Below are 24,948 nucleotides of genomic sequence, written 5' to 3' on the forward strand. Positions count from 1 at the left end.
TGTTTCTACTAGAAGGAAAACTGCTTATTTTGCAAATGTTCAGTGGGATTAATCTATGATTGAAAAGTGATGTACAGTACAGTTTGTGTGGTACGACACTACATGATCTGAATTCTTGGTGGATTAAGAATTTACCCAGTCTGTAAGCATGTTAGCAGTACGGCCACAATAGCTGGAAGGTGAATTGATCTACTAATAATTTCAACTGATGCACAGGACCGTGACTGGAAAGATAAGGGCAATGTATTCCAATGTGTCTGACTGACCTGACTGTGCATGACTGCTTCAGAGAGGTTTAGTAAAACCTCAATGAGGAGAGCAAAAGAAAAAATAATTGGTTTGCAAAACTAAGACAAAATAATTATCATCATTATACTCATAATTTATTATTTATTAGCATTTATGTTTCTATCAGCCTTAATACGCTGGAAGAATGTTGAGAGGCATCTGGATGAAACCACATTGTCGAATTTCAAGGTTTAAACTTCAAACTTGTTCTAGTGGTCGATGTTGGAATATATTTTGTTTTTTCTAATTAAAAAAAAAAACAAAACAGAAAATCGAATCCTTAGTGTTGCATTCGGCTTTAAAAGGTTGAAAGCTTTTTCCACACCGAAAGCCTGAGACGCCTCTTGACAGGCATAGTAACACTTGCTAATCTATGAATGAACAATTGCTTTTGATGGCAGGTGGTCAGCTGAGCTTATTCAGATACATGATGGACAAATCAGTGTGAGGAGTGTTTCGCTAATAAATGTGACTTCTGTCAAAAAAACAAACCAAAACAAAAAAATACTATAAACCCTATTGAATGAAAATTAGTCCCAATTTTATAAACACACAATCTAAGGTGTTAGAAAGAATGAATGAATGATTCTGGACTTGAATAGTTTGGAAAAGTAGTTCCTGAAATATCCTGCCTATGTCTGTCTGAACAATAGGAAATCTCTTGCTGTACAACCAAGAAACAAAAAATATCTGTTATTATCCATCCTTGCTTGAACACAGTGAGTAATGTGAGAATCGTGAGCTACTTGTTTGTCTCCTCCAAATTTATCTGATGACCAGAGCATGTCAAACAGGGCGCAGTCCCTCCAGCTTAGAGCCACTAATACATATGTCAAACTAGTGATTCATGTTTGGGGCAGCCTTTGGCCAAAGATTTGGCACAGACAGAAATAGTGTGTCAAAACAGCGTAGCAATATTACTAGTTACTATTAATAAAACAAAATCAAGTCATATTAAGTGATCTGGGTGGGCTAGTTAGCCTGTGATAACTGCCTTCACCTTCAAATTAGTCATGTGGGCCTCTTTATTCCTGCTGCCATTCCACTGTGAATTCCATAATTAAATGAATAATAAAAATATGCTTTTTACAATCCAAACTCTATTATTACTTTGATTAATAAACGAGCTAGTCATTGTCTGACCTTCTCTCTACAAGAGATGTTGGCTCTGCCGAGTGAGGTTTATAGCAACCAGTGAGATTATTTCCACCTCCTAAGCTCAACTGTGAGACATGTTTGGATAAATAAAACATTAATTCTGCTATGTGGATGTGGATGTGTGCGCTAGTATGCACCTCTGAACATTGCCGAGTGTTGTCTGCAGCTGCCAGGATCAGCAGAGCACTAATCCTCAGTTTGCTCTCATTCTTAGGCAAAGGGGACCTCACCAATTCACGTGGCTTTTTTTTAAGCTACAGCCATGGTGGAGAGGTGTAGGCAAAGACAAAATGAAAAGCACTGGTCCGCAGTCCTCAGCAGCTTTGTCAGATAGTAAACCTTTCCTCAAGGCGAAGTAATAAAATAAGTCCTTCTGGGTTCATAGGCATTCAGTATTCAGACCTGGCGCTGCTTGCTCACACTGCTAACCTCCACAGAGAGCCAGAAATCCACTTCACAAACAGATGTTCAATTAGAGGCAAATGAGGAAATTAGAGATCTGACGAGAAGAAATGTGAAGTGACATTTAAACGTGATAAACAATGTTTTTAATAAGTATAACGGCATGTCGCCTAAGAAAGAGGGGACTGAAATAGCAGTGTCGGGCTGTCCGTTCACACAAATCATTTAATTGCCACATTTATTACTACACCTGTTTCCTTACTCAGCTTATTAATTTCAAGATTTCATAAAATTAAATTCGGAGACATTTCACGAGACTTATTAATCACAAGAACTCTTATTAAAATCTCCTTGAAACAGCACAAAGGCATGATGGAATGATATGCGATAAGCAAAAGTCCGCTGCTCTGCCTCTTCCGCAGTTTTGGTGTTCTCCTGACACTGATTCTTTCTGGAGTGCATCTGGCAGAGCAGATGGGTCTATAAATGGAGATCACTCTGCGAGACATCTCTTCATTTACGTGACAGCCATGCTTATTTGCTCTGCCAATGTAGGAGGGATATATAATGTGCAATGGGGGCAGTGCACCAATGGGTCATGACTACAGATAGCATCTGGCCAATCCAGCTATAGCAAAGTGTTGCACTCTCTTCAGACTGATGAACTAATCAACATCCTTGCCACATACAGAAACCCTCCTGTGTCTTCTCACTTTAGATTTAAGTGAGTATCTCAGAAACCTGTAGTGTTAAGCTCACACCTACAGCTCAGATATTAACAGACACCACTTAAAGCCAAAAAACACACCTAGCAGATGATTTGAAGGCTGCTCGAGGCACAGAATGAGTCAGGGAACATCTTACAAAATTAATTTCTCATGCTCACCGATTTATGTGTGTCTCATTTGCTCTTCGATGCGTGTGTCAATAGTTTGGCAAACGTAAAAAGGTGAATTAGAGAGGCCTCAAAGTGTACATCAGAGCTAAATACGTGATGACTGATAAAATGGGAAATGTGGGAGGAAGCAGGGGCTGACATTCAGGCCAATTTCCCAACGGCATTTGATTTCCCAAAGTAAATTGCAAAGACTTAGAAACCACTGGGCTATTAGCGTGTCAAGCCGCTCAGACATGGCCACTTTGAGATGTAGTATTTTCTTTATGGCAATGGTAAGTGTAATTTGGACATGTTGAACATGACAACACCATTCAAAGGAAAAAATAAAGCTCAAAAAATAAACCCTGCTCTTATTCAATCTTTACCTTGGAAATTTCGTCTGCTAGTGAGCAATGATCAATGTAGTGATACATAATATCAAAATGTACTTTTGGAATTATGTTAGTCTTCATCTTTATCTTTAAAATGTATTCCAGGTACATTCTGCTCACTTTTCTGTAACAACTTTCATCTCAATTTGCAAATGACATTTGATGCATTATGTCCACACAGCTAATGCCAGTGATGGCCGAAATCCTCCATTAGGGCAGAGGACAGTGGCATAAACGCCACGCGTTCTCCAGCCTGCTGATTCTACTGTTCTTTGTAACTCACTGCTGTTGCGACTGACTTTCTGAATAAGTGGTGATTTACTCTCAATGTGTGATAAAGATACAGTTTGTTTGTACTGAGCCACCATGAATACATTTACAGAATAAGGCAGTGTTGATTTAGATGCATATGGCCAAGTAAGAAGGAGCATTATCCAACAAGATGAGTGTCTTATCACTTCACAACCCAAGCATCCAATAAAGGCTATGTTTGACCACTGGCCACTAAGACAGTGGCTGCTATGACATTTCTTGGCAGCAATGTGAATTTTTATTTTTACACCATCTTTCATTGTGTGTAAATAAATTAGGGCCTAACAAAATCTGTTCAATATGATGATAAACCTATGATGATAGCAGTATTATAAAAATCAACTTCAATTCTGTCTGGTCACCATATTATATTCTAGAGAAACCCTATACCATTGGTGCATAGGAACCCACTATGGTAGTTTAAAAAATTATTAATTAATATGAAATCACGTTATGATAAAATATCCAAAACAGGAGGGAAGGATGTCTGGTTCAAACATTATCAACATTTTATAGGCTTTTATATATATATATATATATATATGTGAATGTATACATTTTTTTATTAATGCATCACTTAATCACTTGCTTACTGTAACTTTTTTATACACAGTATACATGCATTTAGTATTGTAACCATGACAATGAGAATATATATATATATATATATATATATATATATATATATAACATCGCTTATCTTTAGGTTCTTTTTAGGTTCCTATTCTACCTTCCAGTAGGCACAGTAGGTCATTTGATACTGTATGCCTGACCTTCATTGTCATGGTTACAATACTAAATGCATAAAAAAGTTATGGTAAGCGTGTAATTGATTAAGTGATACATTAATAAGAAATTAATACATTTCAGATAAAGAAACATTTGCAATAGCTTATTGGGCATATTATTTCAATGAAAAGATTTCTTTGTTTTATTTTTTGCCATTTCAAAATAAGGGGATGCTAAGACATGACTGTAACAATTTCTCTTTTCAATCACCTGCTACAGGACATTAGAAAACACTGAAGATCCACAACTCATTTCTGTAGAATAAAAAATGCAGCCATAGAAACCATTACAGTACCTAAAAGAACCATCAGCATCACTTCAGGCCCTATAGAGCGATCCTACAACTATTTCTTTTCCCATTCATGTCACAGGCTTCATCAGAGCAGAGTGTTTCACCGAATGGAATCAGGGCTACTCTGCATTACTGATACACAGTTATGTAAGGCAAAGAGAAAAGGGCTTTCATTTAAAACTAAAAAGGAATATAATTGGTAGGATCCTGGCCTCCTAAATCAGGTTTATGAATGCCACAAAACCTATTATGATTAGTTGGCTCTATGCAGAGCTTGGAGAACATTCATGATTTATTGTTGAGCCTCAAATCTAAATTTAAATCTAATCTTCAATTAGTTGAAAGTTGTGAAATGTAAAATAAATATATCAATGCATAAAACTACATTCATGACCCAATTCTGATTTCTACCATCAGGGTCCTCCCACAATGCATAATCCAGAAAAGTACAATAACAGAAAATAATTTTTAGCATAAAGCATATACATCACTTTTGCAAATCTCCATCCAATTTTAGACATGTGACCTTTTGGACTGTACTTATTGAAAGGAATTGCCATAGATACCCAGCGCATTCTGAACTGCTGACTGTCCATCAAGAGGGCAGAGTATGAATGCTAAAGAGCACGAATGTCTATATTCATTTTATCCTCTCCTCTTGTATTACAGTATGCACAAAAACCCATAACAAGGCAACACGTATGCACTCTGCAGTTCAGGAAGAGTCCCTGAAAACAAAAGAGTGCATGTCCCAGTCACACCCAAAGCACTTTAATGCCTCCCTCCAGAGGTAAACACCTGCTTCAACGGATTGAAAGATGCAGCACAAATATTTGCATAACTGCCAAAGCTGATAGAGGAGTTTTAAAAGATGCAGTTTAATGCAGATGGGAGCAGCAACACCGGGACCTCACCACATCCTGTTGGAATTGTATGAGGGCACTAGGTTGAGAGTGTCTGGTTCGAGCCGCCTAACAAACTTGATTTCTTCCTGCCAGTGACATATTGAAATGGCATGTTTTTTAGGCTGCTCTCAGCGGCTGACATGGCCCACTTACACACTCATCAGCAAAGACCTGCTCTGCTCTGCGCTCTCAGCTGCTTTGTTCCAGCTGATGTCATCTAAACCTCGTCCCTGCAGGCTTGTCTGGGGTAGATAAGACATCCCCTCCCTCCACTGGCCTCCTGTAGAAAAAAGAGGAGGGCTGCTGCTATGAAGATGGATTACCCAGCTGGTGACACTAGTTCCCTTTCTGCCGAAGCCAGTGTGGAGTGCTATTGCAATTAAGGCAATTAATCTTCAACAAAAGGGGTTCACGGATACCTCTTCTAATTTTTGCACCTTTCTGTGCAGGTGCATAACAACACGGAATTGCTCAGACATGCATGTGCAAAGACCATACATGCATTCAAACACCCTTTTCTCATCTGGGCCTTTTCTTCAGCACTAAATAAACAAATAAATACAATTGTGTGTGCTTATCACACAGCTGATGAGGGAAACCAGGATGTCATTTGTTCCATCTTTTGCACTCACTCATTTGCATCACTGCCACGGTTTCACTAAAATCCAAATAAACAGTGGGATAAGACAAAATACTGTAGTTAACCAAGAGGCAGGACAGCTATTATTGGGCAAGCGTTTAAAAGAAAACTGTTTTCTAATGATTACAACAACAGATGCTGAAGATTTCCATTGTGTGGCATGCAACACAGGGGTGTGTGTATGTGCTTGTGTGTGTGTGCGTGTCACAGATGAGAGGAAAGGGAGATAACAGGAAAGACAGAAAGGGGGAGCTGTAATCAGCACATTTAAAGGCACTTGGATGTGTTTTCAACCTCAGTTACTCCACTTCCCAGCTGGCAATGCAGTCCAGCATCATGAGGGGGAAAAAAAATCGTTTAATATAATACAGCTGGGGCTGTTGCATTGTAAAGTAAAATCTGTGTCTGTCCACCAGCAGCAAAGCAAAAAAAAAAAAAAAAACATTCAACGCTTTGACAATAATGTTTTTCAAAACAAAAGTGCAAATAATTTGAGATTTTTCATCCACAGTTATTGTATCATTAATTCAATGTACACATCCTCAAATTTTTATAATCCCAGAGTAATTCATTCCGTACACTTCAGTGATTAAAATGGTGAATCAATCAACATTTATCACAGAGCTTGGTCATTATGTGATTCGTACTAAGGAAGAAGTGTGAACACTGAAGGACAAGTGCACAAAGTGATACAATTTCAAGGAAACAAAGGATCCCGAAGCATCTATTTAACATGAGTGCCGACACTGCTACTTCATTCATCACTTCAAAAGGACGTCAATTCATGTCACACCAAAGACAAATGCGAAATCAATTTAAACCAAGAATTTAAAACAACAGAGTCAAAATGGTCGGGGTGCTGAGGGGTTGAAACGTGTGATGGAAGTGGCACAGGGCGAGTGAAGGGCACCAGCAGCGAAACAACTATGCAAATTCTCCGCCACTTTGTTTGACAAGCAACAACATCGCTTTGTATATATGCAAAGACTGGCAAGACACTGTGCACACAGCCCTCCTGTCAGAGCGGAGTCATGCTAGAGTGGTGACACCGAATGGGTGACCTCTGTCAGCGACGAGGCTACTGGGCCAGACTTCACACTTCATTCAGACAACACACACACACATGCACACGCAAACATTGGCCGAAGTTATCTCATGTATCACATATCACAATCTCAGGGTCAAACGCAGCAGGACACGAAGATCGCCTTGTGTTCTTTAGGAAGTTGGAAACATGTCAGAAGATGAATAATTTGATTTCAGGGGGCTTTATCATCCCCGCTGAGGTGAAAAGTACTTGATTAACGCTTTGGATTTACTCAGCAGTTGGTCTGTTTGGCTGCCACGAAAGGGCTGGAGATAAAACACAGCAAAGCATTACTCAGTCAGCCTCCTTTCTGCTTCTCCTCTTAGCGGCTCAGCGAGTGTATTCTCCATATCTGAGGGCTGCATCAAAATCTCTACAGACTGATTAAAGTGGCTTTTCTGGTATTTTGCACCAGAAAAACAAATGACGTACTAAAAAAAAACTATTGGTTTCACACTACACAATTACCACTTCCACAACATTTCCTTTTGTAGTAAACATAATATTTCAAGTATTCTAGGGACATTGCACCAATATCATTAAAGTTCTGGAAAGTTTAGAGAGTTTCTGTCGAGTTTCCAAGAAGGCAAAACCAAAAAGTGATGCAAAAACACCGATTGGTCAGAGAGAAGTGTCATTACAGCAGCATCACCTTTGAGTAATTACAGTCATCTAGTCTGAACTCTGAAAAAGTATTTCCCAAACCTTGAGTTTTTTTATTCTTTGGTCTTACTGCAGCCAGTCTCTTCTGAAAGTAAATCTGTCTCCTTACTGTGACGAAAAAAAAAATCAGCCTCTGACCCGGGTGAAGTTCACATTACCAACAATGCAAAATCAGGACCTTTCAATAGACTCCCTGTCAACTTCTTTGATCATTTACACTTCCACTTTGTAACACAGACTTTCTGTTTAACGCGAATGCTAAGCTAAATGCAAACATCCTCAAACACCTACAGCACAAGATTTTCAGAAGCTTCCTCCAGTGCTCATCTTATCAGTTCGCCTTTAAAACTTTCAGCACACAAGTAATTTTCTTTGTTAAAGGTCTTGAGTTCTCTAAAAATAAGTAATGTACTAATGATTCATATTTCTTTTATAACCTACTGTGTATCCAACCAGCTGTGGGTAAAGTTATATTTAATTTGATTTACTCAAAATGTTACATATTTAATGTGAACCAGATGTTACATCTGGAAGCGCCAAGTGTTGTCTAGCATAAAATGCGTTGGCACCAATACACATGAACTTGGCCTGTGATGCATACGTACCTGTCTAAATAAACACCATAACAATCTGTGCACTAGAAATTACATATACACCGATCAGCCACAACAGTATAACCTCTGGGTGTTTTTAATATTAACATTAATATTCTTATTATACTCTTATATACTTTATTATTATTATGTTTTTTCTATAAAATATATAATGCCCTCCTAAATGCTTGTGCTAACCACCTGTCAGCACATTAAAATGTTTAAAATCAATAACCTCTGACCCTATTTTTAAAAATTAATTACTGTACAGGTTTTGCCATAATTACTATAATCAGTATTGTTTAAAATACACTGTTTTGTTAGTGGATGGTTAGTGGACTTTTACTATTTTACTTAATCTGCTTAATCTACTTTTACTTGAGTGAAATATTTGAAGTGGTTCTTCAAGTAGACTTTTTTGGGCCAGAATTTCACAGCTCTTTGGTTAAAGATCAAGGTCTACAGTGCTTTAGATGTCCACTGTCCACTGTGATTTCACATGCAATGTAAAAACAAGAACAAGTAGCAGAAAAAAATATGGAAATGTTGTGTTACCTATTACTTTCTCGAAGAGGTTCGCTGCCCTTCCGCCAAGAAATGACACCCCAAGGAGACATCTTGGGCTTGCACTCGATGAGGACATCTCCTCCTACCTTTACCAGCGTCTGGCTCCTCAGTTGATTGTGAGAGAAATCTGGGGCAACAGCTGAGGCAAGAGCAGCATGTTAAAGCCAACATTTACCTCAAATCCCTTTTCTTCCAAATTATCTCAGATTATCCAGCATATTTCATTTTTCTAGTGATCACAAATACACTGTATTGTTGCCATGGATAATTCAAAGAGGTTTGGTTCTTTGCAATTTCTTAAATAGTAATTAGAAAGTTTAATATCAAAGTCTAAAATTGATGTGGAGTTAAGAGATCAATGTAGCTTAATTATCATTCTCGTTCAGGCTGCATGTTCATCTCTGTTACCTGCAACAGAAATACTCTGAAAATGTGTTCCTTTTGTAAAAGTTTGAACAGTCGACTCCGCTTTAAGGAGCCTGGTTCCAATCAGCAGCATGACCAGGATGAGACATGTTGGGCGATGAATAGTGAATGAGAGCTGCTTCCAGCCTCAAGTAGAGTGACAGGCTTGACAGGGCAGATGGGCGAGGTTGGTGAACAGAGCAGCTCTGGCATACATCAATGTCAGTCGGACACATTCATCTTATAATTAATGCTTTTCAATTAGTGACCAATAAGAGAGAGGCCGGAGGTCATCTGGCGCTATTGAGCAGAGGAAGAAGACTGGTGCAAAAACTTGAAAACAAATACGGACATGCAAACATGTTTCCATGCCAACGCATGCACTCTACGTGTGTGCACGCACACACACCCACACTGAGCTGATGTCTTACCTATAACTCGGAGCTCCGCATTGGAGTAGACCTCGCCGTGCTTATTCCCGGCCACACACTGGTACATTCCCGTGTCGGATAGGGTCAGGCGACTGATTGACAGTGCCCCACTGGCAACCTGTATGCGCTCCTATGAAAATAGACACACATGCCTTTAATATGCCTTATTCCCAGAGCTCATCTACATAAAAGCAGCCAGCCAGTGGGCCAGTGAATTATGGTCTGGAAGTGACAGACGTGGCAATAAATCTAGGTTTTCATCACTAATGGAGGGAAAGGCTTGGGTGGATGGAGGCAGGCTAGCAGAAAATGACCCTAATCAATCTGCATGTTTATGAGAGTGAAATAAAACCATGCCCTATTTATATCTCTGACTGCACCACAGGGCCTGTTTCCCCTTCAGCGGGGTGGGGGTGGGGGGTAAGAGGGGGAAAGAAAATTGTAACATCTAAGCTACTACAATGTGAAAATTGCTTTTCTGATAGTAATGCCCTATACATACTAAGTGCTGCATACATGGTCATGCTGTACCTCGTCTTTATCGTTTTTGCCTGCCTGTGAGGGGGGGGGCTGAATCTTGCTCGTCACTGAGCCATCAAATTAAGATCTATTTAAAGGCAACTGGGCCTCATGAACTCAAGCCTCGGTAGGATCTGTGCATCAGATGCACATTTAATCCCCGATCTACTGTACGTTCATCTCTCTGAACTTGACTTTTCACTCAACTGCTTCACTGCAGCATCCTTGAGCAGTTTTCATACGTCTCTTTGCAGCCGTGTCAGGTTCTGCCTCCTCGCACTCTTCATCTCTTGTGTTTTGCTCGGGCTCACCTGTAATATCATTAGAGCCCCATTTCCATAGGGGTGTCTGATCGGCCTGAACTCCAGTCAGCGGAGGGATTAAGGTACTGTCACATGAAAAGAGAGAGTGTCCTCACTGAAAGATCACAAACTAATCCTCTGTTTGAGCAGGTTGTGCCTAAATTTCCATAGCGGATGTGCTGGGGCGAATATCGCTGCTGGCAAGGGAGACAAATGGTGGCACATATCAGTCTGTGCATGGAAAGCTCTCCTGTTCACGGCTGCTATTAATTAAGCACGTTCCTGTGAAATCAGCAGTTTTTCACACAGAGACCTGGGGGGACCATCTGCGTACCTTATGCCGAATGAAAGTGATTGGCAGTGTCATTTGCCAACAACACTGGATTGATTTGTTTGATCTAAAACGGCAAAAACATTTAATAGAGTGAAGAGAATTTTTATGGTTCAAAAACAGGAGTGCAGCTTGGGTTTGATTAGTGTCTACAGCTAAATGAAATACACTAAAACAAGTTACATTTTATACTATATAGTTAAAAAAATTGCAATTTACAGTTTTAGATTTAGGAAAATTGTGGAGAATAATATTTTTATTTCTTTTATTTATAAAGAAGGAGGTAAATAGTACTCTCCAGGGTAAAACTGTGAATGAAATATGCTAATTAACTCAAAGATACTCGATACATTTACCTTATATGCCTGAGTAAGAACGAACTACAAGTAGAACTAAGCTCAATACTGGTTTTGTAACAGCAAAAACCAAAACCTCAACCTGTTTGCTCCACTAAAAGCTTAAAGAAATAAGGACGGAAGGACATTTTAATCCTCCTTTCCTTATCTAATCAGGATGTAGCGGACTTCGCTAAAAATGACATCATTCATTCCTAAAATGTACAACATTCGAGGTCTAACAGGAACAACCTCAATTCAAGTGCACTACAGTAAGATGTGTGCTTGGCGGGGCCCATACTCCTCTAAATCCCGTTTCACGCTGGAGTTTCCCTTTAATTGCACAGCCAGTTAATCCTGCAGCCATTGTCAATAAAGCAGCAGAGAGTGATGAAAAAAGCCACAAGTAAAGAAGCAGTCCAATAAACTGCTGCTACTTTGACATAGGGAAGTAATACTCAGGATCGCATAGGAAAATACCTCATAATCTGGGCTCCACTTGAAACAGTCATCCTGGCAGTGTGACTCACAAAGATCTCAGTGAGTGTAAAACTAGTATGAGGGTTACTATTATAAGACTGAAATGCTAGAAATAGTTAGGCTTCTTAAATATTTTAAATGGCTGTCATTGAATAATTGAAAGCACATATACTGAGCCATATACAGCATATCATGACCCTCTAGAAACCTACCCCATTTGGGACGGTGTGTGAAATGTAAATAGAAAGAGACTTACTTAAAAAACATCTTTAGATTGAAATAGTACAAGGAAAATAATGTTCGAATTGAAAATTGTGATTGTTCTTTTTTTTTTGATGCCAGGACCATGTTAAAAAAAAGGGTCATGTTCATGTTCTTCAGTTAACAACACTGTGTTAGCGTTTGTGAACTTACATAGGAGACTAATTGCTTTAATTTTAAAAGCAAAATTCTTTCCCATTCTTGCTTGATATTAAACTTCCGCTGCTCAACAGATCGAGGCATCCTTTGACATGTTTTAAAATAATAAGTCAAACGTTTTTAATGGGAGAACTGTGACGATTTTAGCTGTGCTCTTATACCAAGTCAGATGGTCCATCTCCTCTTTATTATGGAGGACACAGAGTCCATGGTTTCCCAAAAGAATTTCAAATTATGACTTTTGAGACCACAGGACAGTTTTCTACTTCACCTCAATCCATTTTAAATGATCTCGGGATCAGAGAAGGCAGCAGTGTTGCTGGATCTTGTTTTATATTGCATGGTAGAGTATGAACTTCCTTTTTTGGATGCACCAACAAACTGACAGTGATTTTCAGATGTATTTCTGAGCCCATGCAGTGATTTCCACTACACAATCATGTCTGTTTTTAATGCGGTGCTGCCTGAGGGCCTGAAGATCATGACCATTCAGTGTTGGTTTTTGACTGTGTCCAGTGAGTACATACGATTTCTCCAGATGCTCTGAATATTTTGGTGATATGAACTGTAGATGATGAAATCACAAGTTGCTTAAAATTTCATAATGAAAAAAGTTATTCTTATGGCTTAGAACAGGCATGTTTTTCGCAAAGTGAAGACCCCCATCCTTACTTCTGAGATGCTCCTTTTTTAATACCTAATCATGATACTGACCTGTTGCCAATTAACCTCATTAGTTGTGAGATGTCCCATCAAATGTTAAACAGTCTATTCTTTCAACATTAGATTTCTGCCACAACTTACCATTTCTTATGCCTAGATTAGTCTATTTGTGTTGCTCCAAGTTAGTAAAGTGTCAGCAGAAATGTGTTTCCAGGGAACTACACAATCAGAAAGGTCTCAATTGATTCACTGTAATAAACAACAACAACTGGGGCATCCTCCCCGTACTGCGCCTTACATCATTGACATTTCCCTCTTCCACTCATTAAGCCACTGTGGTTAATGGTGGCATTTCAAACAATGTAACACCTTTGCTGATTAATCCATTCACCCATGCATTCCGAATATATCCAATTTATTATGTCTATGTTAAGGGGGGAGAATCTGCAGCACAAAAATCAACACACTCACTGCAACCTTTAGTCACTCGTTCACTGCTATAAATCTAGATAGCAGTGAGGTGTGGTGGTAGTTTTTCCCAGTTTTTGAGGATATTATTAAAGCAGCGATGTTTGCATGGAGTGTATTAGGTTCATAGTGAAATCAGGAAGGAGGAGAGGTGGGGTCACATCAACAACAGATACTGAACCTGATGATGTGATATAAAATATTTGATATTTTAAAGAACTTTTTCCACTCGTAAAACAGTTGGTGGTGTTATTCTTTATGCAAAAAAACACCCCAGAATCCCACCTTATAAAAGGTTTTGAAAGAAATGCTAGCCATTGGCTAAACAGATTGTTGCTTATTCTTCCCTGACAGCAAGCCAAATCAGATTTTTATGAGAAACAGGCTTTGCTTTGGAGAATGTTGCCTGTAGTAATATACTAACGACAGACTGGGTTCATTCCAACAACATGTATAACATTCCACTACTGATCGATATCCTCTGGTGTGTTTGCCACCTTTTTTGCATAATGAAGTGAATTAACATAATGCCTGTTTATTTATCAGGAGCAAACTGTGCCTGAGTGCCCAATCAATCTTTTCCAAACAACCTGGCTAAAGGATCCAACATAACAATCCAATATAATGAAGGAATATTGAATCATATTTTTGTAAATGCCAACAGCAGAGTTCAGTTGAAGTTAGATGTGCAAGCAGGTTGTTTGGAGTCACAATAGACTCATCGCTCATTACAGAAACCCATAATGGGAATAGAGAGGGGGCAAGGAGCTAAAATGAAAGTAGGATATACAGTGTTTATATAGAGAATCTTACTTTTTCATCTTTGGTGGCACAGGATTAATAACTGCACTCAGCAAGGAGAGATTTACCAGAAGATTGGAGGAGGTCTTACATCACTGTTCTTTCCAGACTAGCATGAAATACTTGGCCTGTTTGCAGTGCAGACTTTTAGCACAGCAGACACAGTCTAATTCCTTTGAAATAAATGCTGCTGTGCAGAATTAAATAACATACTGTATTGCAGTGCAGGAGGCATCGTGTTGTAATGAAGAAGACAATAATCCATGGTAATTAGTCAGCAAAGCTTGAACAAGCACCACACTAAAGCTTTGGAAATACAGTACATGCTTGCTCACATTCTTCACCAAGCAGCACAGAGCTGCTGTGGTACAGTACGTCTAACTCTGGAAGCAGAACTTTATATTCAGTTTCTGAAGACATGCTGGTGCGTGGCACATCTCACCTCAGTAGGCTCCAGGCTCTCTCCATTTTTCATCCACCTGTAGGAAGGCTTCGGCTTCCCCGTGGCTTTACACTCCCACACCAACGAGTCGTCAATGAGTTTCTGGACATCTTGAGGTGTCTCGATTATCTGAGGAGATGCTGGAAACATAGAAAATGTGAAATTGAATGGAAAAAAGCTCGACACAGACAGAATAATATGACTGTAAAGAAATAAGAATTTAGCAGGGGCATCATTTTTACTAAAAATTGAAAGTGTTGAGTCTCTAAAATTGAAAAACATTTTTCCTCTGACTGCCCAGCTGTCAGAATATGGATGAAAGAAGACGAGTTGGTTACTGTGTTCACTGCAACTTGTCTTCTAAGTGCTTTACACATTTAGTTTTAGATTTAGCCAATCAGGCTACTTCCATTTTGTGTTATCTTGATGACAGGGGCATTTGCAGCCTAAAAGAAAACCTATCTGCATGTTTTTCAGATTTATATTACATTTATTTGACACACAATCCACATTTCCTTCAAAGAAACTAGACTTGTACAGAAATAGTACAGTTTTACTGCAATAATCACTGCTTCTGATCTCTGTAAAGTGCATTTTATGTTGTTGTACATTCTTGTCATTACAAAGCCACTGTTGAGCCTAGGTCTACTTGTAGATTTTTATGATGACTTATTTAATAAGTGGACTGTTTTAACTAATATGACAACACAAACATATGCCTTTGTACATTTGTATAAATTAAGAATAGCCAGTACAAAGAGTACTATTTGTCATTGTAGAAATTAATGTAACTAAGCACATGTACTCTGTACATGTAATACTGTATTTAGATATAATTCTAATATATTTGAGTATTTCATTTTTATTGTACTTTAATTGAATAAAATGTTTCTAACCTCTATAGTTACTACCTATTTTTCAGATTTATTGCAACAATACAAATTAAAGGAGCCTGGTGGATCCGTGTTAGAGCATTGGGTTGGGATGCAGAAGGCCCTGGGTTCAAATCCAACCCCACCAGGTCTCACCCCACCCAGCCACCAAGGGCCACCTTGGTTGCGGTCCCTAGCCCAGATAAAAAAAATGGGAGTGTTGCGGCAGAAAGGGCATCAGCGCTGTGGTGATCCCTGAAGGGAGAAGGCGAACGCTGTTAATTATTGGAACAATACAAATGAGTAATGTACAAATGAGGACTTTAGCTTTTTGTGTATTTTGCCAAATATAATTTTGCTCTTTTACTTGGGAAGCATTTTAAATACAAGCTGGAAGCGGAGTATTTTTACACTAGAATGTCACAACTTTTATTTAAGGATACAATATGAAACTAAAACTAGCATTAGATTCATATTCTCTCTACTTACTCCATTTTACTGTCTGCTCCTCTAAATTCTGCACAGCCCCACACGTATTAGTCCTTATGAAAATACAATAAACTATAAAGCTGCAAAACTTGCTAATTAAAAAGACAAACATTCAAATTCCTTGATTGGTTAACAGGGTGAGCCTCATTCATAACTTTTTAGAAGCAACTATCTTCATAGGTGGCATCAACAGCACCTATCCACAATTTGATACTGTAACTATTGGAACATACTTCTACTAAAACTATATTACAAAAGTTTGAATTTGACACTTGCAGATCGGCCAAAACATTATGATCACACAAAATTAATATAATTAGTAAAAAATGCTAGATATCACTGGGCACCTTTAAAGTTCTTGTATAACCCATATCTTAGTAGATAAGAGCTGCACCAACAGCATCTTGGGAAAGGAGGGTAACATTTCAGTGTGTAGTGTGAATAAAATGTATGGTTATATCGGATTTAAGATTGCGACCAATTATTTGCCTAACTGACAGAAATGGAGCCTTTTAATTAAGCTTGGGTTCTTTTCTTGTGTTACTCTGTGTATAAACAGACCTGTCCCCTTCTTAAAAAGTGACTGCAGCCCTTTCAGCCCTTTGTGTGCACATTTATTCCTTTTAGTTTAAGCTGAAATACCGCTGAAGTTATTTTTTTGTTGTTTTATCTCAGTTCCCAGTGTGCTAGAACAAAAGTGATGAAAACCAGATCCATATACATTAGGCTACTGAAACCATAAAACCCCCATTCAATATAACCTGAGTAAATTATGGTATAATTATACAGGAGGAGAATTGATTCTCGTGGTGTCATGCAAGTAATTCAAGGTTAGTTAAGGGTAAAGCCCAAAAAAGAGGTACATAAAACTAGCTCTGTAAAGCTGTGAACCTTCTGGATGATGTGTAGGTCAAGCTACTATCATCCTATATCACACAAGGCCAGTGGCAGGACAAGAGTAATGGCTGACTGCACTTTTCCATTCCGCAGACCTCACCTAATGCCATTCTCAAGGACTGACCTTTGTGAAGGCTTTTTAGCAACAGCACAAACCCCGTTCTAATTGGCTTGTGCCATACATTATTTTGTCTTCAACTAAAGTCGGATAACGCAGCAAAGAAGTTCAATGTATCGTGATCCCCGTGCGTTGTAACTTCAGCGTGTAGTGAATTGTGTGTGAGCAAATGCGTTTGTGTGTGGGTGTTCAAAAACATAAGGATCTGAAAAGAGAGCAGTGGGGGATTTTTTTCATTTCCATCTGGTTTATTTATGTCAGAGTCCTGCTCAGATTCAACAACACAATCCATGCAGTGTCAATGAAACAGTTGGTTTTGCAGATCATATGTCATATTATAGGTCTTCAACAACTCGTTAGTAGTGGAGGCATCTGCAAAGCTGTTTGAGGCCATTCAACTTTTATAAAGGCCTAACATCATAAGATTTTTACATTTGCCTTTGACTGAAAGCTGCTAAAAGACAAATCTTCTATTATTTGCCCCGCTGTAGAAACTGCTTCACTTAAATCATGAAGGGTGTTTTATTATGTTTGAGTTTGAGCAAGACTCCTGAAGTAAAAATTGTAGAAAGTTGGCCTCCCCCATCACCAGTCATTTAGCATCACATCCATTTATGCTGCCGCAATCCTCCATCAGATCTTAGCTAAGCTGCCCCACCCACTACACCTTTCAAGACCAAACCGTTTTTTTTTCCTCCTCACTGTCACAGACCTTCACTCTATCCCTCAACGCTCACCAAATGAAAGCCGGCAGCCCATCTCTGCCAGCACTGGGCCGAGCACGCAGACAATCAGGCCAAACATCAAGTGGCTAAAGCCGGGGAAAGATGGGAATTTACTCTTATCGTTGAAATCACTATGAGATAATGCAGCCGTAAATCCACAGAAAGGCACGTGTGGAAACAACAGGGATCTAACCTGTCACAGCTTTGCATTTATGCAGCCCCTGAGTAACAGCAGCACCAACAAGCTGGCAAATGCCTACATGTTTCTTAAGCTTTTCTCTCTAAGACTGAAGTTTAACAAAACCACTTCGTTTTTGGCTTGAATGTAGCTGAAATCTGCCTCTGGTACAAAGTTATGACTAATGGGGGAAAAGATGGTGACTAAAAAGAATTTCTTTTGCATTAAGATATAATGAATCTAATTTCACCTCAAGCTTAAAAACACAAATGTGATTCTAAAACCTCAGCACAGTTAATGAATTCCTGCTGCAGTTCTCATTCTCTCACTCTCTCTCTCTCACACACACGCACACACACATTTACTACGATTTGAATATATTTCTTTAAAGTCCATCAGGGGAAGATGAAGTGATGGAAAAGTCTAAAACAACAAACTTATAAAATTAGAAATCCAGCTCTTTTTACATTTAGAGGAATCAAAAGAATCTTAAAGCACATTAGGTCCCCGGTATTAGAGAGATTTGAGATGGAAAACAGAGCAACGTTGTTGAATTGTTGGTACATTAACACTCAAATGAAAGATGTTTTAACAATGACCACATCGCCAGCACAAAGCACCTCCTTCATTTCTCCCGGTTTAACACAAAGCCAAACTCGCTTTCCAATGTAGCTCACTTGGATGTACAAAAGATACACTTATCGATTCCCCTATTGGCCTATACTGCTGACGAATGTCTCAAAGGATAAATTAAAAATGAGTTCAAAACAAGATTACTGATTTTTATCACCTGGCTGCAGAGAGAGAAAAAGAGAAAGAGAGAAGGAAAACAGGCTGACAAAACACATCCAAAATGAAAGTGGACCAGCGACTCCAAAGGACAAATCAAGCCTTGGTAGATCACAGCGTGCCCCGGTGCTGTTATAACGAAGGGGGTTAAGAGCTTCCAGTGCTGTTGTAAATTATGGCAAATTGTATATTGCCACAAATGAGTTACTTATGACAACTGACACAGCTGACTCCCTGAAGGGGAGAAAATCAAAAGGAAGAAAACAGAGCGGTCGAGCAGAGAGGAAAATCCATCTACTGTTTGAAGTTAACGACTTGGAAATATTCAGTTGTATGTGTGAGGAAACACATACTTTACCATCATTGTATATATCATAGTGTATAAGTTTTAAGCAAAATTATATGGTTCGACCTCATAAACGTCAAAACATTATCCTCAGACTAAACTAAACTGAAATGAACTTATGCTCCTCTAACTAAAGTTCAAGTCAAAGAAAGATTTCTGGTTTCAGAGGCTTCTTTCCAAAATACAGGTTCATTATTGGCACTACAGTACTGTATGTACGACTTGTGTTTTCTTTTTACAGTACAGTATTTGTATTTATTCCAACTGTATTGATACCTGTTTTTGTGTCAATCAAACAGTGACTTTATAGCATGTCACTGACTGTTCCATGAATTCATGGTGTTTTCTGAAATGTTCCAGGAGCTTTTCATCACCATCTATATTTGAATTTTCAGTTTCAGCTGGAAATGAATCCTCATCTTTGGTTTCTGCTCTGCACTACATAAATACAACTTTCTGTGTGGCATGGAAATAAAAGCTTGTTGTTCTTGCAAAAGACGCATATAAATCCTATTTATATGGCTTTTTTATATTGCCCTGTGTCTTTGCCTTATGTACAGCACTTTGAATTGTCCTGTTGTTGAAAGGTACTACACAAACTAATTTGCCTTTCCAGAACAAATTCCATTTTCCAGCATTTATGGCCAAATCCTATTTTATAGACTATGCATAAATTAACCAAAGACAAAGATTATTTATTCTGCTGGGTTTTTGTTTTATCATGGGAGAAAGCAAGTTCATCCATGGCAATTTTAGAGAAAATACAGTACAGCAAGAGTGTACTATACTATATAGAAAGAGGACATTACATGCTATATTATAGAAGTAGAAAAAAAAATAAAATTATTTAATTAAACATAACGAAGCCTGAAGTAACATTTTGTCATAAAGTCAGTCATATCACTGAGCGAAAATACCAAAGGTACCACTCTGCACGTGCTCTCTGACAATTGTTGAACTGAAAAAACATCAAACATCTGCACCAAAAGTGTCATTTACTGAAATACTGAGCCCCTGCTAAATATTTATAGTATTTGCTCTTCAACCTGATCAGCTCCAACATTAAAACTGGTGGTCTTAATAATGTCATGGAGGACAGGGAAATGGCCACTTTGAGCAGTCTGCAGCTACGCAGCCCCATAGACAGAAAAATGTGATACACTGTGTGCAGAGGTGGTAGAAGTCCACAAAATCAATACTCACATAGTGCAAAATTGGCCTTGAAAAAATTCCAGTTCCACTTTAAGTCTTTTACTCAAGTAAAATTACTAAGCAGATTGTTTACATTTATTTGTCTACATACTTCTACTACAAGAGTAAAAGTAGTCAGTATTTTCAAAAATGCCTATTATGGCAAGACAAGACGTAAGTAATTAAATCATACTGTAAGTATGTGCAACAGGTGATTTGACACTTATGATACGTCAGCTTTTATTAGTTCCTGATATTTCTATATGTTATATCACATGTCGAAGTGTCCCTGGGCAAGACACTGAATCTCCAACACCCCAGCCGTGCAGTGTCGGGTTTTAAGCCCGGTGGAAATTGGGGAGGGTCGCGTCAGGAAGGGCATCCTGCATTAGAAAAAAAAAAAAAAAACTGTGCCAAAACAACATGCGGACAAATGATCCACTGTGGTGACCCTAAACTCACAGAATAAGCCGAATGGACAAAAATATACTTGTATATATTTATTTATCTTAAAACAACCACGTGGTATTAATGTTGTGGCTGATTGGTGTATAATAATAATTTTAATATCGAGGTATTGAATCAAACCCACAACCTTGTAGCTGTGAGGCAGCAGCACTGCATTAAACCAACAACAAATCTCTTTGGTTAATTGTCAGCTGGTTGGTGAGTTTCTCCACAGCCACAGTCAGTCAACTGCACAAGATCATGTCACCTAGTGGAACAGTGTGTCTGCCTGATGTGTATAGAGTTTCTGAACAATAATATCGGTCTATAGCACAGACATACGAGTTAATCTAGATTGCCGGCTAAAACCAAAGGTGGGCAGACAATGTTGGTTTTAACATGTGTAAGAGATTGTGCACAAAATAACCAAAATTTGGTTTTATGCTTTGCTCAGATTCTTCTATTTTACAAGCTTGCACTATTTCTTGGTATTTCTAATGTCACGATACGACAAACTCTTAGCTCAGGGAGGAATTATGGCACAGCTGTGTTGCTGCTATCGAAACGGTAAACTATTAGCATTAAATACAGATTTTTTTAATGGAAGACACACAGTTCATTAAATACCATTAATGGAGATCTCAAGACAAATATTTTTCAATGGGAGTGGTCTACACATTTGAGTCAGTGGTTATAATGACTTCTAATTAAACTCAAAAGGTGATGTCTTATCAGCACTACACTAACCCCCCTTCCATTGATCCAGATGCTGCTGTGCAGATTATGTCCCTCACATATGTTCCACTGGTTTATGTACAGTACATTTAATAGCTTTGATCTCCACTCAAGCTGGAAGTCAATCATGATGGCATCTGGTGGAACCCAAAACAAGGCTCACCAACAAGGTCAGAACCAAGGGCTCATCCTCATCCGCATCATTCTTTTAATCTGGATCAAAATATTAGAGGCATCACGGCTGACGGCCTTTAATCATTTTGATGTGCTGTTAAAACGAGCCTCCCTCTTCACGTACACCACATGCGCCTCTGCTGATCGCCACTGACTGCTTTATGAGACCAGTTGTGTTCGCTTTTGCTTCCCTTCAGTCTGAGCAGGTCTGACAGATGGGGTGCACACTGGTCAAATATTCATGCACAATGGGAACACGTACCGTAGAAAGAGAGCTTTCCTTTTACTGTGTTCATTCCCCTGGAGTTCTCGGCCACACACTCGTACGTGCCGGCATCCTCCTGCTGGAAATATGGGATTTCTAGGACGACACTGGCTTTCCTCATGTCCACTTTCCTGGGGAAGGGTACGCCATCCGCCCTTCTCCAGCTTATAGATGGTACTGGACTGTGAGAATGGAGACATTTAGTGCACTGTTTCAGTTGAAAAAACTTTTTTGCTCCACATTAAATCTTGTGCTCCACAAATTCTAAAATATTACTGTCTTACACATTTTAGACTTAGGTTTTAGACTACTTACTTACTCACAATCAATGCATTGTCATTGGCATCTGCCACTTAAATAAACTTAAAATCCCTCTATTACCCCATGATTTATTCACACTGGACATGATATTTTCTATTGACCACTCACATATTTAAATTGAATGTCCCAGTTTAATTTGCATGAATAGTGACAGGCTGCTCAAAGTGATACCATTTTATACCATAAATGTATTTACTGACATTAAATGTAAATATGTATATTATTAGTGCTACAAATATCACTATTAGCTTCTCCACACAGTCTTTCACTTAATGCTTCCCTGTTTCATAGATGATGATCAATGAAGGATAGATGTACCAAAAAATGACCTCCCAAGTTAGGTGTAATTAGTAAAACATATTATCCAGGGTTTCATGTCACTGTGTTATTTTAACTGAAGCTTCATCCACTATAACATGCAACCCTCTCATTTCTTAGATGTCCAGACTTAAAATACACAAGGACGGCAGCAAAGTGGTGAAACACATAAAAAAACATCCTAGCACTTTTCAAGTATTTTTCTTTTTCTTTTATATGCTAGAAAACAGGCTGGGGCTGACTGAGAGTGGCTTACTTTCCCAGAGCGAAGCACTCCAGCTTTACAGTGGATCCTTTGGCAACGTGAACAACCTCTGGAAACTGAACTTCAATCTTTGGCTCATATTCACCCATCACACCTAAAAGAAAAATGCAGATCTGCATCAGTGTTAGCGCAAGTTAAATAACTCAAGCAAAAGTGTAAAGAAAAAACACACTAGTTATGGCTTGTGCTGCTGAACCACTACTGCAAAGCTTTTTTAAGTGCAGCCCTCTTTTTTTACTATAGGCTGATGTTTTTCAGCTTCCAACATTGTGTGATCTGAGCAGCAGCAGCACGCTCTGCTCTCAGTGCTGTCACAGAATACTCTCCCATTGAAAATAATAACAAGAAGAAGCCAAGGCAGAGCTCTCCAGTGGACATGAAACACACTGATGTTGAATGGAAAAAAAATAAGAGAAAAATAAAACAACAACACAACTTAGGAGAATTCATAGATGGTTTGAGCTTTAACATCCAGATGAGTTTCATCTTGTTGTAGTCCTAACAGCTATGAACCAGAAAATGGGCCCATAAAATCCCCCCTGGGCACTGCTACCATGTCTACAAAGCATCCAATTCAGTGTCAGTGAAGCAGCTCGTGTAGATTATATTATTGCTGCTGTGCATGCTAAAAATCTCTGAATAAAAGGGAGAACGGGGATGAGGGCTCTCTGGTGTTTTAGCTTATTCATAAATCAAGACTGGAATGTCTAACATGAATGAAAATGGCATGTGTGCATTTTATTCATCCCCTTAAACAACATTAGGTCAATTATATCACCAAATTTGTAATTGTACTTGTACCTCTCCTGGCTGTGCAGACTCTAAGTGCAAGATGTAGCATTTTAAACCACTCTCCTCTCCACCAGTGTAACAATAGCTTTTACCCCTATTGCTGTAATTCAGGGCTGTGTAGCACAAATAGCTCTGGAGATGGAGGAAACGGGCCAATTTCATCTCGTTGATTTGGTGAGGCATGTGTTATCAGGAAGGCTCCCTGAGTGACTGTGAAAGCTAATTCAGATCCTTATCACAACCGTCTCATACTGGAATCACCCATGTTAAAGCAGACAGGTGGAAGTGGACAGGTAATTGTCTCATACCATAACCTTTTGTAGGGGACACCTGTTTAACGTGACTCCCCGCCCCTCCCCTCCCCCGTCACCTCAGCAATTGTGACTTTGAGATAGGACTGATGCTGCTCCCAGTACCACGGTGAAATAAAGGAATAATGATAAAGCAGCTTTCCACAGTCTTCTCTGCTTGAGAGTTTATTTTCTACTTAGATGTTTTTTCTTTAATCTACTTTGTATCCTTGAGTCAGTTAATCAAATGATTACAGTTCTTATGTCAGATGTGTAGGCTTTCTTTTTTTTTCTTCTCTTGATTCTGCCTGTGGTCCGTAAATATTAAAAACTGCTTAAAAGATGGGCCATCTAACATTCAAACGGAGCTATACAATAGCATTAAAAAATTAACTGGGGAATTTTTTTTTTTTTATTCTTTTATTAAATTTTCCTTTTTTTCCTTTATGAGTCTTACTTAAATGAGTACTCCACATTAGGGTCCCCAGACTCACTTAACTGCACATGCTTGTCTTAAATTACTTTTTTCAGACTGATTTTCGACACCTGTTCACAAGGAGCCGCCAAACCATGAGATATGTTCATAAACACAATGTCCCTAAAACTGTTGTAGCATGGCTACCTGTTCAACTTCATTTGTGAAAAAAAAAAGTTTCATTAAAAAATGTCAGAGAAAAAAACAGAATAACACGCCAGATTTTTTTAAGTCTGTTGCTAGAAAGCTCTAACAGTCAGCTAGTTGCAGTAGAAGACCCCTAAACTATTAAACAATGTTAACAGAATAATGTGATCAGAGCAGCGCAATGCTGACAGTCTGACAGTAAAAACATCTACATAAACATGTTCAAATTCTCCTAAATCACTTGTTTGTGCTCGTTAACAGCAAGTATGTTGTTTGATATCTATTGCATGACTCTGTGCAGTACATGTGCTGTTTATGTACATTACACAAGTAAGAAAACATTAACTAGGGTTAACACATCAATAGGGAAACACAAATACACACACACACACACACACACACACAGATTACTGAAACACCTAAACATACTTTGTACCATAGAAGTTATGATTGTTTACATAAGTATTGGAAAAAAAACTACAACATTGTGTGTAAGCAAGAAGTATTATGTGTTCAGTACAAATAGTACTATTAGTAGTATTAATAGTTAGT

The 24,948-nt window shown here is 38.7% G+C and overlaps 1 protein-coding gene across 4 annotated transcripts in view; it reads right to left on the reverse strand.

Annotated features, from left to right (window-relative positions):
* Positions 1–24,948, reverse strand: part of cntn4 (contactin 4) — a 148,156-nt gene that overhangs the window by 27,998 nt on the left and 95,210 nt on the right. For all 4 annotated transcript variants that reach the window (XM_067503464.1, XM_067503463.1, XM_067503467.1 and 1 more), the window contains exons 7-11: positions 22,684–22,786; positions 21,786–21,970; positions 14,563–14,702; positions 9,802–9,931; positions 8,954–9,104 (exon numbers count right to left, since the gene is read on the reverse strand). In XM_067503464.1, coding sequence (XP_067359565.1) covers positions 8,954–9,104; positions 9,802–9,931; positions 14,563–14,702; positions 21,786–21,970; positions 22,684–22,786 — 709 coding nt within the window. The remainder of the gene's footprint in view (positions 1–8,953; positions 9,105–9,801; positions 9,932–14,562; positions 14,703–21,785; positions 21,971–22,683; positions 22,787–24,948) is intronic.

The sequence above is a fragment of the Channa argus genome, chromosome 5 (assembly GCF_033026475.1).
Source record: "Channa argus isolate prfri chromosome 5, Channa argus male v1.0, whole genome shotgun sequence".
Taxonomy (NCBI): Eukaryota; Metazoa; Chordata; class Actinopteri; order Anabantiformes; family Channidae; genus Channa; species Channa argus.